General features: G+C 39.4%; 1 protein-coding gene across 1 annotated transcript in view; it reads left to right on the top strand.

The window, feature by feature from the left end:
• The window catches only part of mcf2a (MCF.2 cell line derived transforming sequence a), a 47,294-nt gene that overhangs the window by 23,445 nt on the left and 9,482 nt on the right, over positions 1–14,367 (top strand). Inside the window, exons 8-22 of the mRNA XM_017474172.3 lie at positions 4,422–4,543; positions 5,951–6,065; positions 6,140–6,259; positions 7,070–7,261; positions 7,374–7,565; positions 7,837–8,008; positions 8,794–8,870; positions 9,031–9,113; positions 10,186–10,252; positions 10,377–10,492; positions 11,250–11,319; positions 11,465–11,557; positions 12,544–12,636; positions 12,810–12,935; positions 13,087–13,308. Coding sequence (XP_017329661.1) covers positions 4,422–4,543; positions 5,951–6,065; positions 6,140–6,259; positions 7,070–7,261; positions 7,374–7,565; positions 7,837–8,008; positions 8,794–8,870; positions 9,031–9,113; positions 10,186–10,252; positions 10,377–10,492; positions 11,250–11,319; positions 11,465–11,557; positions 12,544–12,636; positions 12,810–12,935; positions 13,087–13,308 — 1,860 coding nt within the window. The remainder of the gene's footprint in view (positions 1–4,421; positions 4,544–5,950; positions 6,066–6,139; positions 6,260–7,069; positions 7,262–7,373; positions 7,566–7,836; positions 8,009–8,793; positions 8,871–9,030; positions 9,114–10,185; positions 10,253–10,376; positions 10,493–11,249; positions 11,320–11,464; positions 11,558–12,543; positions 12,637–12,809; positions 12,936–13,086; positions 13,309–14,367) is intronic.

Raw genomic sequence — 14,367 nt, 5'->3', positions numbered from 1 at the left:
ACCCTTGGTATATAAGAGCAAAGGCATCTGTGAAAATTTGTGTTTATTGTTTAACCTTTTGATCCTTTATTTTAAAAAAAATCACAAAAATACTCTGCTCTCATGGATATGAAACAATTGCAAACACAACACAGGTTTATCAAAAAAAAAAAAATCTTTAAATATAGGTGTGCAACAATTATTGGCACCCCATGCATTCATATGAGAAAAATATATTTTAAAAAATAGTATATTTCCATTGATATTTAAAAATAATAAATAAATAAATAATAGTACAACTGGGTGACTAGGAACAGGAAATTGTTCAACAATGACTTCCTGTTTGTTTCATTGGGAGGGAGGGAGGGAGGGAGGGATGGTTGCCAGCAAAATCTGTTTTCTGTTTGAAAGGGAATTCAACATTGGGTGAGCTTCACACTGTGGGACAAAGTCTGTGTAAAACCATGTCTATTTATATGCCTGCCTATAGGAGGTGCTTGCAAGCTACCTCTCTCCATCCAGCAGCTAAATAAATATATATCTTTTCTCTTCTGTTGCTATCCTGTGCAAACAGCATGAGCCTTAGAGAGTTCAGAAAGTTATTTACTTCCTGCTCGTGTTTTATTACAGAGGGGGTGGACACTTTTTTTGTCTGAAGTTTGTGGGAGTGGAGCATGCTGCGTTAGCCCTCGAGGGGGCTGACTGTCCTCATTGTGAATGCTTCGCAATGATGTGGCTCTGCTCATTAGGCAGCTAGCCAGCTCAGATCCTGAGGGTCCCATATGTATCTGGAGGGGGAAATCAGAGACCAGCGATGCTCTCTCTCACTTTTTCCTCCAGATCCAACTCTCTGCTTCCAGGTTTTGGAGCTCACAATGCAACAACTTCTTCCGGTATGGAGAGTCAACCCTTACCGAGCCTCTCTGACTCTCTGAGCCAGAGGTAAGAGCCAGTGCATAATTCTTATGGGAGTGGAGCATGCTGCAGTAGCTCTCGAGGAGGATTTGTGGGGGAAAAAAAACCCCTCCTTCCCCTGGATCCGTCTCTATTGTACCATCTCTCTGTTCCTCACACCACAGAACATTCCCCTTTTCCTGGAAGTGCACCATGAAGAGTCACACTTCTGGGGAAAGCCATGTATACAACCCTGCAATGTCTCATTATTCGGCCATCGTGAGGGATAAACAGTACGGCTATTTTGCTATGCCAAAGGTGGAGGAGGTTCTTGCGAGCTACCTCTCTCTATAGACAGCAGCTAAATCAGGGGGACTGCCTTTGCCATCCAGGCCGTGTAAGACCACCTCGGTGTTGGTTGGCAAAGCCTATGTGGCAGTGTGTATTGCTTGTGGGTCTCGGCATACAGTGGCAATGATGCAGGCCTGCCAGGCTGACCTGCGGAGGGAGGCACAATAGGTGAGTGTGGCGAAAGCCAGGGGGTTTGGGCGCAAACCCCCACAGTCGCAGCCTGCTAGTAGGCCTGATTTAAAAATGATAATCAGTGCCGAAAAGGCAAAAACTAGCGGGCCACAGAGGGAGTTATCATGGGACAAGAGGTTGTTAAGCCAGTAAGCCCCCAGTATTACTGTGGGTCTCCCCTAGTCAGTGTCGTTCCAAGTTTTCAGTTTTCTCTGGTCAGCGAGCTGTCACAGGACAATGAAAATCTGATGCTTTCCATCCAACAAAATGTGGAAAGTTAACGTCACTAAAGATCATCTGGCAGCATGGATAGTACTGCCAAATGTGTCTCCATGGGTTGTGTCCTCTGTAGAAAAGGGTACCAGGTCCAGTTCATAGCTCGACCCCCCATTTCAAAGGTTACATTACTGGTCACCACAGTAGTCAGCATAATGCAGAGCCCAACATTAGCCCAGGAAGTAGATCTCACTTGGACAAAGGGGCCATAGATCATGTACCTCTTTCTCTGAGGGAGGGAGGTTTTACAGCCATTATTTCCTGGTCCACAGTAAAGACAGGGTATATGGCCAATTTTAGATCTGCGTTATCTGAACCGTACTCTTCGGACATACAGGTTCAGGATGTTGACACTCAAAGTTATCGTTCCACAGACTCAGTTTGAGGATTGATTTGTGATTATAGATCTAAAAAAGACGCATATTCCATTGCCCAGTCACAGGAAGTGCCTGAGGTTCACGTTTGGAGGCAATACGTATCAATATCAGTTCTTCCTATCGCTAGCTTTATCCCCTCGCACCTTCATGAAGTGCATGGATGCTGCGCTGGCTCCTTTGCAACTCCATGGCATCCATGTGCTAAACTATCTGGACGACTGGTTAATTCTAGCATAGTCCAGGAAGTTTGATTCAACATCAAGATGTTGTTCTTGCCTACGTGAGGTGCTTGGGGCTCAGGTTGAACTTTAGAAAAAGTTGCTTCTCCATTCAAGAATGACTTTTCTAGGGGTTATATGGGATTCAAATATGATGAGGGCATGTCTATCCCCAACATGCGTGGGCAATCCTATCAATATTGAGCAAGATAAAGTTAGGGCATCCCCTCCAGTTTCTACAGGACTGTTGGAGCTTATGGCAGCAGCAGCAGCAAATGTTATACCATTGGGCCCATTGCAGTGGTGGCTGAAAGTCGGAGGTTTCCTCCAAGGATGAAACCCCTGAGAGTAATTAGTATCACGCGGCGATGCCTACGTGCTCTGAGAACTTGGAGGTGTCCCCAGTTTCTAGCCTCCGTCACACTCTATGGGTGTCTCTTATTGCAAGATAGTAATGTCGGACCCTCACGGTCTCTGGAGCGGCCCTCATCTAGTGTGGCATATAAATCTTCTAGAAGTGTGGGCCATACTCCTAGCTCTGAAATTCTTCTCCTCAGTTGAGAGGTCACCCTGTTCAGGCAGGCTCAACTAATTCTTCTCTGGTGCTCAATCCGCTCCCACAGGCTCTAGATCGTGCTACGTCTGCTGCTAGTAGGACGGGATTGGCTAGCTCAAGTTTGGTTCTCGGAGATAATATCTCTGATGGACGGCACTCCCTGGGAGAGTTCCGTCCACAGGGATTTATTGTCTCAAGCAAAAGGGTTGATTTATCAATATTGGCCAGAACTGTGGAAACTGTGAGTCTGAGGGGCAGTAGCTCAAAGATTCCGGTCTTCCAACCGAGGTTGTAGAGACTGCGTTAAATCCGAGGAATGTCAGTGAGACTCAGTAAACTGTACAATAGCTACAGTCCTGGAGTTCTTACAGGAATGTTTCTCAGCAAGGTTGGCTCCTTCTTCAATTAGGGTCTACGTGGCTACCATTTAGGCTGCCATTTTGGGTAAACTTGTTCCCAGAGCATGAAGCTCACGCAGCATTGAGTTCCCTTTGAAAGGGAACATCTGGGTTACGCATGTTATTCTGTTCCCTGAGAAGGTAACAAAACATTGCGTAGCTTTGTCATACTGGGGTATGCCTGTAAATTGCGTCTTTGCTTCAGACATAGAGACGCTCTTGACATGGTTTACAGGCGCCGTTCGTATGAAAACATGAAGATGTGACGAAAATTCTACAGACAGAGCTGGTCTTTATTTGGGGTTAATCAGAATAATTTCATTGTAACAGCTGTATGATATAATTACATTTGAACATGAGATTGAAGGTGATTGGTTCATTCTGAACACAGGCACATCCCCAGTTATAAAAGGGTGTGCACACTTATGCAACCAGACTATAGTAACTTTATTATTTTTCCCTAAAATGTTTCTGATTGTTATTCACTTCATTTTAATATGTTGTAATTTCACACTGAGGGTGGGAAAATGATTCTGACATGATTTTATCTTGGTTTAATTTCTTTTATATCACAAAAACCTGCCATTTTAACAGGGGTCTGTAGACTTTTTATTTCCATTTTATAAGAATACATTTTTATTACTGTCTCTCCATCTATCTGGTAAATTGTCCTTTTAGAGGTGTTATAAAGTTAAAGACCAAAGCTTTAATTATTTGTTTTAAGGTGTAAAGGCTTTTTTTTGTTGGTAATTTTGTATTCATTGACTTTACATTTTGTAAGAAATATTCACCCCCTGCCTGATACTGTGACGTTAAGGAAAGGTTGCAAACTTTGCGATATATTTTATCCTGTTCTAATCAGCAAGTGAAATCTCTTAAAAACTTACATTAACAAACCTCCTCTGGCAAAACCAATCCAGCTTGAATAGTGCATAAGTTATAAGAAATAATTTACTAAATAATACAAAAACTCTATAAGAAAAGAAAGAAATCTAGATAATTAAGGCTCAACGTTCTTTTAGATCCAAAACAGTTGCAGTGTCTCTTGAGTGTCTCTTGAGTGTCTCTTGAGTGTCTCTTGAGTGTCTCTTGAGTGTCTCTTGAGTGTCTCTTTGTCTTTGCCACTCCAATCATGTAATACTGTTCTCTGTGCCTGTGCTGGGACTATGACAGATGTTTGTGTTGTTCCTTGTGAATGTAGGATGCTATCAGCTCAGTGATGAGGGAGGGACGCTACCTGCTCTCCAGCTTGGAGGTTTCTGGGCAGGAGGAGAATAAAGATACACACTGGGATATAACACAGGACTGGGACACAGTGCAGAGGTGTGCAGCCCTCATGACTAATTTACTGTCCTGACTCTGACCTTCTCTGAAAAACAAAGATACAATGAGTGTCATATTCTCAGAAATGACAGCTGAACAAAGTATACTTCATTTTTTTTCTTATATTATATTCTTTTTTTTTATTGGACTTCAGGTTGTACTGAAGTGCTATATAGTTATTAAATACTGTGCAGTTATTTACACTTTTCATTTAGTATTTTCTGTACTAAACTTTTATTTACTTCCACTCGCATTATGTACACATTATGTATTCATAGCCTCATTATTGTCTTGTGTATTGTGCTTTGCTCTGGAGGCATGAGCTTTTGTCCCTCTGTATACATGTAAATGGATGCGATAACAATAAAGGTGGCATGATTTCTAGACCTGAACAGACAGGAGTATTAGGAACAGGAAAATAGAACTACACTTATAGAATTTGGAAAAAAATTATATACAGTTCAGTTAGAAACTTATACCTACATACACCTAAGCTAAAACATTCAAGCTCTATTTTTCACAACTCCACACATTCCAGGTTAACATGTCCTGTGTTAAGTCTTTTAGGTAATCTACTTTAGGTAGTTTCAAAATAACTAAAAGAGAGAGATTTACTTCAGCTTTTATTTACTATATCATATCGCCATTTGGTATCATTGCCTTTAAATTCTTTAACTTGAATCAGACACTTACTGTAGGCTAGCCTTCCACAAGCTTCTCACAATGCTTTATTCGAATTTTTGCTTAATCCTCCTGACAGAACTGGTGTAACTCAGTCAGGTTTGTTGGTCTCCTTGCACTGACATACTTTTTCAGTTCAGTCCTCAAATTTTCTACGGGATTCAGGTCATGGCCTTATGATGTCCACTCCCACAATTTCACTTTGTTGTCTTGAAACCATTCTGTTACAACTTTAATAGTATGCATGGCGTCACTCCTTCATACATCACGCTGATAATTAGGCCAAATACTTCAGTTTTGGTTTCATGTGACCAGAGAACACTCCTCCAAAATGCTAGTGATCAGCTGCAAACTTCAGTCTGCTTTTTTTTTTTAATGCCGATGTTAGAATAGTGGCTTCTTCCTTGTGCAACAACCTTTCAGACAGACTGTTTAGACAGTCAACTTGGTGTATGTAAACATTTGACCCACTGAAATTCTGATATAGTGCATAAAAGCTGAAATAAATCTGTCTCTATCCGATTGGTTTAAATGGACCTCTGCTGTGAACAAAGTAGATACCCTATTTGACTTGCCACAAGAAATGCATGGTAACATCAAATGTGTTGAATTGTGCAAAACTGAAATTGAATATCTTTGGCTTAGGTGTATGTAAACTGTTGGCCTCCACTGTAATATAGTATTAGGGGAAAAATATAGAACTTGTGTTTTTGCATGCTGTTACAGACTGTTGGTCCAACTGAGAGATATGGAGATGGCGTTTGATGATTTCTTTGACAAGCACCACCTCAAACTTCAGCAGTACCTGCAGTTGCTGAGATATGAGCACAGCTTTCAAGAGGTAGGCTGGTTTTCTGTGCACAAAAACAATGTGATGGAGAAAAGACTATATTTGATTTGTATTGTCTCTCACAGATGGAGGGTTCTTTGGAGAAGTTGAGTGTTCAGGAGAGGAAGCTCATTGTTACAGGAGAAACACTGGCACAGACCGAGCAGATCATCAAAGAGCTGGATATTCTAGAGAAACGAGCTCAGGTAGCTTAAATATACTCTTAGAAAAAGGGTTCTTCAAAGGGTTCTTTTGAAGACTTAAGGTTAGCTTCCTTAAAGGGTTCTTCTAACGAGCCGTTTTGATGAGAAGAAAATCTGTTGTAAAGTTCTACATAGACCCTTTAAGGGTTCCCCAAGAAGGACAGCCTAAGAGTGTATGCCTGTGTTCTCAGAAGGATTTGTATGCGGTTGTACACTTTACAGCCAAATGTTTGTGGACACCTGACCATCACAGCCATACAGTATGTGCTTTTTGAACATCCCATTCCAGATTGAGTCCCCCTTTTCTGTTATAATAACTGCCACTCTTCTGGGAAGGCTTTCCATTTGATTTTGAAGCGTGGCTGTGGGGCACATTAGTGAGGTCAGGCACTGATTTCGGATGAAGAGACCTGGGGTACAGTCAGTGTTCCAGTTAATCCCTCAGAAAGGTGTTCAGTGGGGTTGAGGTCAGTGCTCTGTGCAGGCCACTCGAGTTCTTTAGGAGAAGACACATATGGATTGATGGACAGGTGTCCACAAACTTTTAGCCATATAGTGTATTTGAGTGAAAGATTAGAAGTATTTGCAAAAACAGAAGAAAATTTGTTATACCACTATGGTGTATAACAATATACTTAGAACTTAATTTCTACCTAACTATATGTTTTTCTGTAAACATTTTTATGAGAGAACAGACGAGTATTTATATTTATAAATATTATTAATTTCAACAACTTTCTGATGCCAAAAATGACAATGCCAAAAATGAAAATGTCAAATCTTTGACTCTGACGTTCTTTTCTCTGCTGTAAGGAGGAAATGACTCGGGCCCAGGTGATGATATTGCTTGGACACCAGTTGGCTGCAGGTCATCATTATGCCACGCCTTTGATCGTACAGCGCTGTAATGAGCTCAGACACCGCTGTGACACACTAAACTCTGCCATCAGTGCTAAATGCAAAACACTCATACAAGTGCAGACCTTACTGCAACACCTAGAGGAGGTGAGATTAACACACTCTTCCACAGGAATCATCTTACACAAAGATTTAAAAATGACTTGTTCATATTCCAAATCCATAAGCTGAACTATTTGTCTGTATTTCCTGTGTGCAGGCCCAGAAGTGGTGTGATGATGGCACGTACCTCTTGGCCAATCAGCAGTTGGAAAAATTTCCCTCTAAAGAAGGTGCTCAGGCAGCGCTGAGTGATTTAGAGAAGTTCCAGGAGGGGGCGCCAGCGCTCCTTAATGCTGGGCCAGACTTGCTGCTTATGGAATATGAGTGTGTTCTCACTCCTCAATTACAGGTAATCCTTTATTTTCATAGTTAATCTGATGACCCATGATTTGCAAATAATTTTTGCCATATATATATATATATATATATATATATATATATATATATATATATATATATATATATATATATAAATATATATAAATATGTATATATAATGTATGTATAAGCGATATTTGTACATGATTTAAAGCAAAATATTTCATTTTCTATGTTTGCTTCATTGATTTAGCAGGGAGAGTTGGTTGACATCAATGTCTCCTGTGTCCATTTGTTTCCAGACTCATATAGAGAAGACATTTGAGAAGTATGCCTCTGTACAGAATCTATTCCAGACTAGACAGACCTGTCTGAAGAAACTAGCAGACAAACATGTGCGGCCAGTACAGCTAGTAGCACCTCGACCAGAAAATCCAACACGTACCAAGTCCCCAGTCTTTTCCCCCAAACATGGTACACTGATGATATATCTATCCTACTAACACTTGCACAGAGGAACTCAAACACCACTTTATTAAATAGCGTATGTACTAAGCCTAGAGAAAATGCACTCCAGATACAGTAAACTCTAACAAAGCCATCTACAGGATGCAGTAAGTGCTCTTGAACGTTTATGACCACCATTATCATTTATTATTATTATAAAAGTGAGGAAGGAAAGCGCTGCTAGATATCAAAAGGATATTGTGGTGGATGTTGCTTAGTTGATATAAAAACCACAGTCAACAGTCACATATAGTGTAAAGTGGAGAGTTTTAGTGGAGCTGTGGTTAATGCACATATTCAGATATGCAGGGCTCTGTGCCAGGAGGTTAGGAAGAATCCAATCAGTCTTAATCTCAGGAGCAGATACTGATCCCTGCTGTGTTGGATCACAACAGGATCACCCCTGCTTGTTCCACACATCTAAAAAACACATCAAAGCCAGAACCAGGCAGCTATAAAGCTTCTTTCTGAGTGATCTCTCATACCCAAGAGTAGCTGGTTACTATCTCCTAATTCTTTGCTCTGTGCAGAAGCATTGTTCTTAACTATATATTTACAATTCTGTACGCAAATATGTGTGAGTACAAATTATATGTACATGTATAAGTACACTGAACGTCTTTAGTATTAACAGGCTAATGTTGTGCTATTAAAATGTCTTTACTCATACAAGAACCGATTTTTTATTTCCTCCAGCTTTTATTTTTTTTCTGTGGCGAATTTATTTTATCAATATTTTTCCTGCTCCACAGATCTCAATTCAAGTATAAAATTCACCTTTGACTTCTCAAGCAAAAGAACAACACGGAAAAGCCCAAACTCCAGGAAGGTAAAGGAGTCCGAATGAAGTACCGTGTGTCATACATTACAGCTGGCTGCTTCATTTACAATACAGATACAATACATGCATGATTAGCATTTAATATGTGTATGTTAGGCATGTGACTTGGGTCTAAATATAATAAGATGGATTTTTTTCTCTGTGTCAGATTGAGGTGTTGCATGACTATCAGAACCGCAACTTTCTGTCCTATGTAGTGGATGGTGAGGATGGAGCAGACCTGCTGAAACAGTGAGTCAGCTCTGTTTTTCTGTGCTTGACAGAAGAAATAAGTTAGTCTTTAATTATTAAAATATATTATACCACAGCACTGTTGAATTCCCAAATCTGAATTGGTTAAAAGATTGATGATTCACAGTGACTTGTATGGTGGACGCTCCGTATAAGCTAAGGAGAATAATCAATTGTTTTAAACATATGTGATATGATAAACCTTTCTGTAAGGACACATTTGTTTAAGATTTATGGAAGGGGTCTCTAGTGCCATGCTTTGGAACAGTCAGTTTTCACCACGGGAGACTCTTCAGGAATTTTAAGACTTTGTGCCTTCTAGTTTCTTGGTATCACTGCCAGCTGCATTTATTCCCCTCTTATTAAGTTTAAGGGAAAGAGAAACTGAGCAAGAATGAATGTTTATAGCTGCTATAATGTCCTATTTATAGCTGCAATGTTGGGTAAGTTACTTCAAAGTAACTAACTAATTACTTAACAAAGTAATTCATTTCTAATTACTGCAACCCCAATTCCAAAAAAGTTGGGACGCTGTGTAAAATGTAAATAAAAACAGAATGCAATGATTTGCAAATTTCATAAACCCATATGTTATTCACAGTAGAACATAGAAAACTTATCAAATGTTTTAACCGAGGAACTTTACTGTTTTAAGGAAAAAATAAGGTCATTTTGAATTTGACGGCCGCAACACGTCTCAAAAAAGTTGAGACAGGAGCAACAAAAGTCTGGAAAATAAGTGTTACTAAAAAGAAACAGCTGGAGGTTAATTGGCAAGTAAGATGATTAGGTATAAAAAGAGTATCTTAGAGAGGCAGAGTCTTTCAGAAGTAAAGATGGGTATAGGTTCACCAATCTGTGAAAAACTGCATCTACAATTTGTGGAACAATTTCAGAACAATGTTCCTCAATGTAAAATTGTGAAGACTATAAATGAATAAGTGGAACCATATCTGTTTAGTGTGCACTGAAAAGCAAATATAGAAATGTTCATTGACCTGGATGTGCATGTGTGTTTGCTTGTGTGTGTACGTCATTGTATGTTTGTGTGTCTATGTGCATTTTTCTCTAGTCGTGTAATGCGGGAGATGATCGAGACAGAAAGAATATATGTTGAAGAGCTTCTGACTGTGTTGCTGGTAAGAATGCTTAAGATGAAAGAGTTTTGGTGAAATTTGATTTTGCTCGAATTACGCACGGAAAAAGAGCTGCACCAGCGAGCTGAGATTGTGCTGCTCTGTACAAACTGGAACTGTGTTGCAGGGCTACAGGGCAGAGATGGACAACCCCTCCCTCTCTTCTCTCCTGCCCACGAGCCTACGCAACAAGAGAGATATACTGTTTGGGAACCTGCCTGATATCTACAATTTTCACAGCAGGCAAGACCACACACAAACACACACATCGTCTTCCAAACTTTATTATGCCACAGCTGATGAGCAGCGTGTAAACTAATCTAGCACATGGATGATAAGTAATCCCTGTTTCCTATGAGATAAAACAGGCTGTTAGAAAAACACACACACACACATCAGCTCAGTGGCTCAGAGCATCCCATTTTCTCACACACCTTTGTTGCTTTTTTTTTTTTTTCCTCCCCTACTTTCAAACACAACTTATCAGGTTTGCTCAGCTCCATTTGTCAGTGCCTTTGAGACCAGTTTCTCCCGCTGGGTATTTAGCTCTGATGGGCAGGATTGGCAATTTGGTTGCCTGCATGAAGATGTTCTGCCAATTAAAGCATCTTAATTATCACTTAATAGCTGCTGGTGAAATACGGATTTGAGCAAGCCAATGAGAAAACAGCTGGAGGAATGTAGAGCGGGGATGGGGGTCGTAGGGGGGCGGGGGGGATTCTGGGGGTTCTGGCACACTGCTGCTTGTGAATGCTTCAGAATGTTAAGAGCTTTAAAGCAACTCAATACTAAAAATCCTGGTCCTAATTTCATACATGTTTTTGGTCCAAATTTATGTACGCATGTCTTGATAATGAGTATGTCCGGTGGCACTAGTGATATTGTGTTGGTTATGATTATGAAATATGTCTAGCAACCAGTCAGCCCTCTGGGGACAGATAAAGTTTAATTAAATTTTGTCCAAAATGACTGTGTGAGATTAATGGCTTGTTTTCTCTAGAGTATTCCTGCAAGATCTGGAGAGCTGTTTGGACACGCCTGAAGCTGTGGGAGCATGTTTTCTAGAACGGGTATACCATAACATCTGTAGCTTAACAACAGCATGTCAAAACCTATCGTGATAGTCTATTTCTGTGTAATCTGGTGACGGATCCATAATTAATTTGGTTTGTTTTTGTGCTGTAGTGTATGGAAATTTTGTGTATTTCGTTTCAGAAAGAGAACTTCCAGGTGTACGAATGTTACTGTCAGAATAAGCCACGATCAGAGGCATTATGGAAGCAGTTTTCTGACTGTGCCTTTTTCCGGGTATTAAACTAACTTGTTTTAATGGAATTCTACTAAGTATTTGAAATTTGTTTGGATCTCATATTAATGACAGGCGGTGACCACTAACCCTTAACTATTTATAACGTTTCATGCAAGATGGTTTTAAATTCTTAATTCACCCAAAAGCTTTGAAGACTACAATTTTTCTGTATTAAATAATGAATTGTTTGATGTGGTGCAAACTGCAAAAAAAAAAAGAAGACATCTTAGCAAGTGAAAATATCTTGAGTACAGTCAAATTTATCTAGTATTGCATGTTAGATACAATAAAGATACAATTGCCTGTTAGATACGATAAACTAATTATTAGTTTATTATAATTGTTTTAAATACTCATTTCAAGCTTTAAATTGTCTTATTCTTTAGGCAGATGCTTTTCCTAATTTTAAGTATTTATTAATTAATATTAAGAAATATTAATTCAATTCACCCATTTTTCTGAATATTTTCACTTGCAGTGCACTGCAAAAAAATTAATATAATTTCTTAGTGAAGATATCTTGAATACAGGAAATGTTATCTAATATTTCTTATTATGAGATTGTTATAACTCAATTAAGACTATTTCTAGAGATATTTACTTATTGCAATCTTGTTCTATTGGCAGATTTGGCTTCTTTCTACAATTTAACACTTGAAATAAGCTAAATGATCTGCCAATGGAAAATTTCAAGGATGTAAAAATATTTAGAAATAGGCTTAATAATATTACTTATACTTGTTTTTAAAAACAAACAAACCCTGAATTGATTAATTAAAGAAATTACTTTGTTGATGGCCCCCCCCATATTCAAGATATTTGTACCTGCTAAGGCGTATTGTTTTATAGTGTGGTTTTACAAAAACATGTAATTTGACAACAGAAAGAAAACCAGAGCAAGATGTCTATCGTTGATGATGTGAATGGTCTGTTAAACATTTAGGCTGTGTTGAGATGTGTTGCTTTGTGTTCACCCATGTTTCAGGAGTGCCAAAAGAAGCTAGAGCACAAACTTGCTCTGGATTCATACCTGCTGAAACCAGTTCAGCGTCTTACCAAGTACCAACTCCTTCTGAAGGTGGGCACAAGCATTAACACACACTCCATGCACTCCACTCCACACAGACCATATATACTGTTGGATATAGAGAATAGAGTCAACTGAGCACATTCACTGATTACCGAACACATCTTCAGTGTACTGATGAAATTTGAATATGATCTGTAGCACAGTGTGTGTATATTGTACAGGAGTTGCTGAAGTACAGCTCGGGTTGTGAGAGGGTCTCTGAGCTGCAGGGTGCACTAACTGCCATGCTGGACTTGCTCAAATCAGTTAATGATTCTATGCACCAGATCGCTATCACAGGATATGAGGTGAACACTGTGTATCTGCATTTTTTGTGTGTTGTATGCAGTTTAGAGAAAATGTTATGCATTATCCAGTATGATGTTAATGCTGTGTCACATCAGCATTGTGCTTTGTTCAGGATTAAAGCAAGGGTGTGTGTGTGTGTGTGTGAGATAGGGTGATCTCTGTGATTTGGGCCGGGTCCTGATGCAGGGCTCCTTTAGTGTGTGGATCAGTCATAAGAGGGGTGCAACACGAATGAAGGAGCTTGCACGCTTCAAACCCATGCAAAGACACCTGTTCCTATACGAGCGCGCACTCCTCTTCTGCAAGCGCAGGGAAGATCATGGCGAGCATGCTAATAAGACGTCATCCTACAGCTTCAAACACTGTCTAAAGGTATAGAGTACACATGCACATGCTTACACACACATGCTCACACTCTGGCAGAAAAATCCTAGCCCTGCATGGCAATATGTATGTCTTTGTGTGAAACATAGTATTCATATCTTTATTTTGTCTCAGATAATCCTAATTCAGAATACTCCCTCAATAAATTATCATCAGTAATGAGACATTGACTAAATTTACATGCACATCAAATTCCGTTGAAGGTCTATATTCTGGTTGCAGCCATATTCCGAATACGACGTATCTATATGCGTACACAGATCGGAATATTCCTGTATACAACTAAGCATCTGTTAGTGCACACAATTCCTCTGAATAAGGTGTTTACATGCAATAAATTTCTGATTAAAGGCATATTCCAGGGGTGGGAATCAGAATATTGTTCTTAATCTGAATCGGCAATTGGATTGCGTCATTTACATGTCTCGATACTAATTTTGAATGCTGCCAAATTCCGATTAATATCGGAATATTAATGTGCAAGTAAACATATTGTAGTCACTGATTTTATTTGGTTACAATAGAGGTTTACAGAAGCACCAGTTCAGGGGATGATTGCAACTACAGGATTTTCACCAGTCTGGTCATAATTGATAAATACAGTAGGTCATAGCTAGGACCTTTCACGCATTGCAGGCTTACATATAGGTGCAACCGTAGGAGTCTGTGTGAAAGCATATGTAGTAGTGAAATGTTCCGGTGTAACAGAACAAAATTTCCTACAACTACAACCAGCAAACCCATAGCTTATTTGCTCATTTACATACCAGCAACAGAACAAAAAAATGCAATAGTAATGCAATTATGTTTTTTAAATAACTGAATTATACTGGGGTCAAAGCCAAAGTGATGGCTGAAAAGAACAGCATAATCACAAATATAGAAAAATAGTCAACATGGGGAAAAATAACAACAGATGTCATAAATGTCAGAATGACAGTATCCAGCTGGAGAGAAAAATTGTAACAGCTATTGAGTAAGATGGGAAAAGATGCATTAGCACATTAGGTTAACATGTTGGAACACTGATTGGAAGGCCATAAGTTG

The sequence above is a fragment of the Ictalurus punctatus genome, chromosome 8 (genome assembly GCF_001660625.3).
Source record: "Ictalurus punctatus breed USDA103 chromosome 8, Coco_2.0, whole genome shotgun sequence".
Lineage (NCBI taxonomy): Eukaryota > Metazoa > Chordata > Actinopteri > Siluriformes > Ictaluridae > Ictalurus > Ictalurus punctatus.
This window is presented reverse-complemented; position numbering and strand designations above follow the sequence as displayed.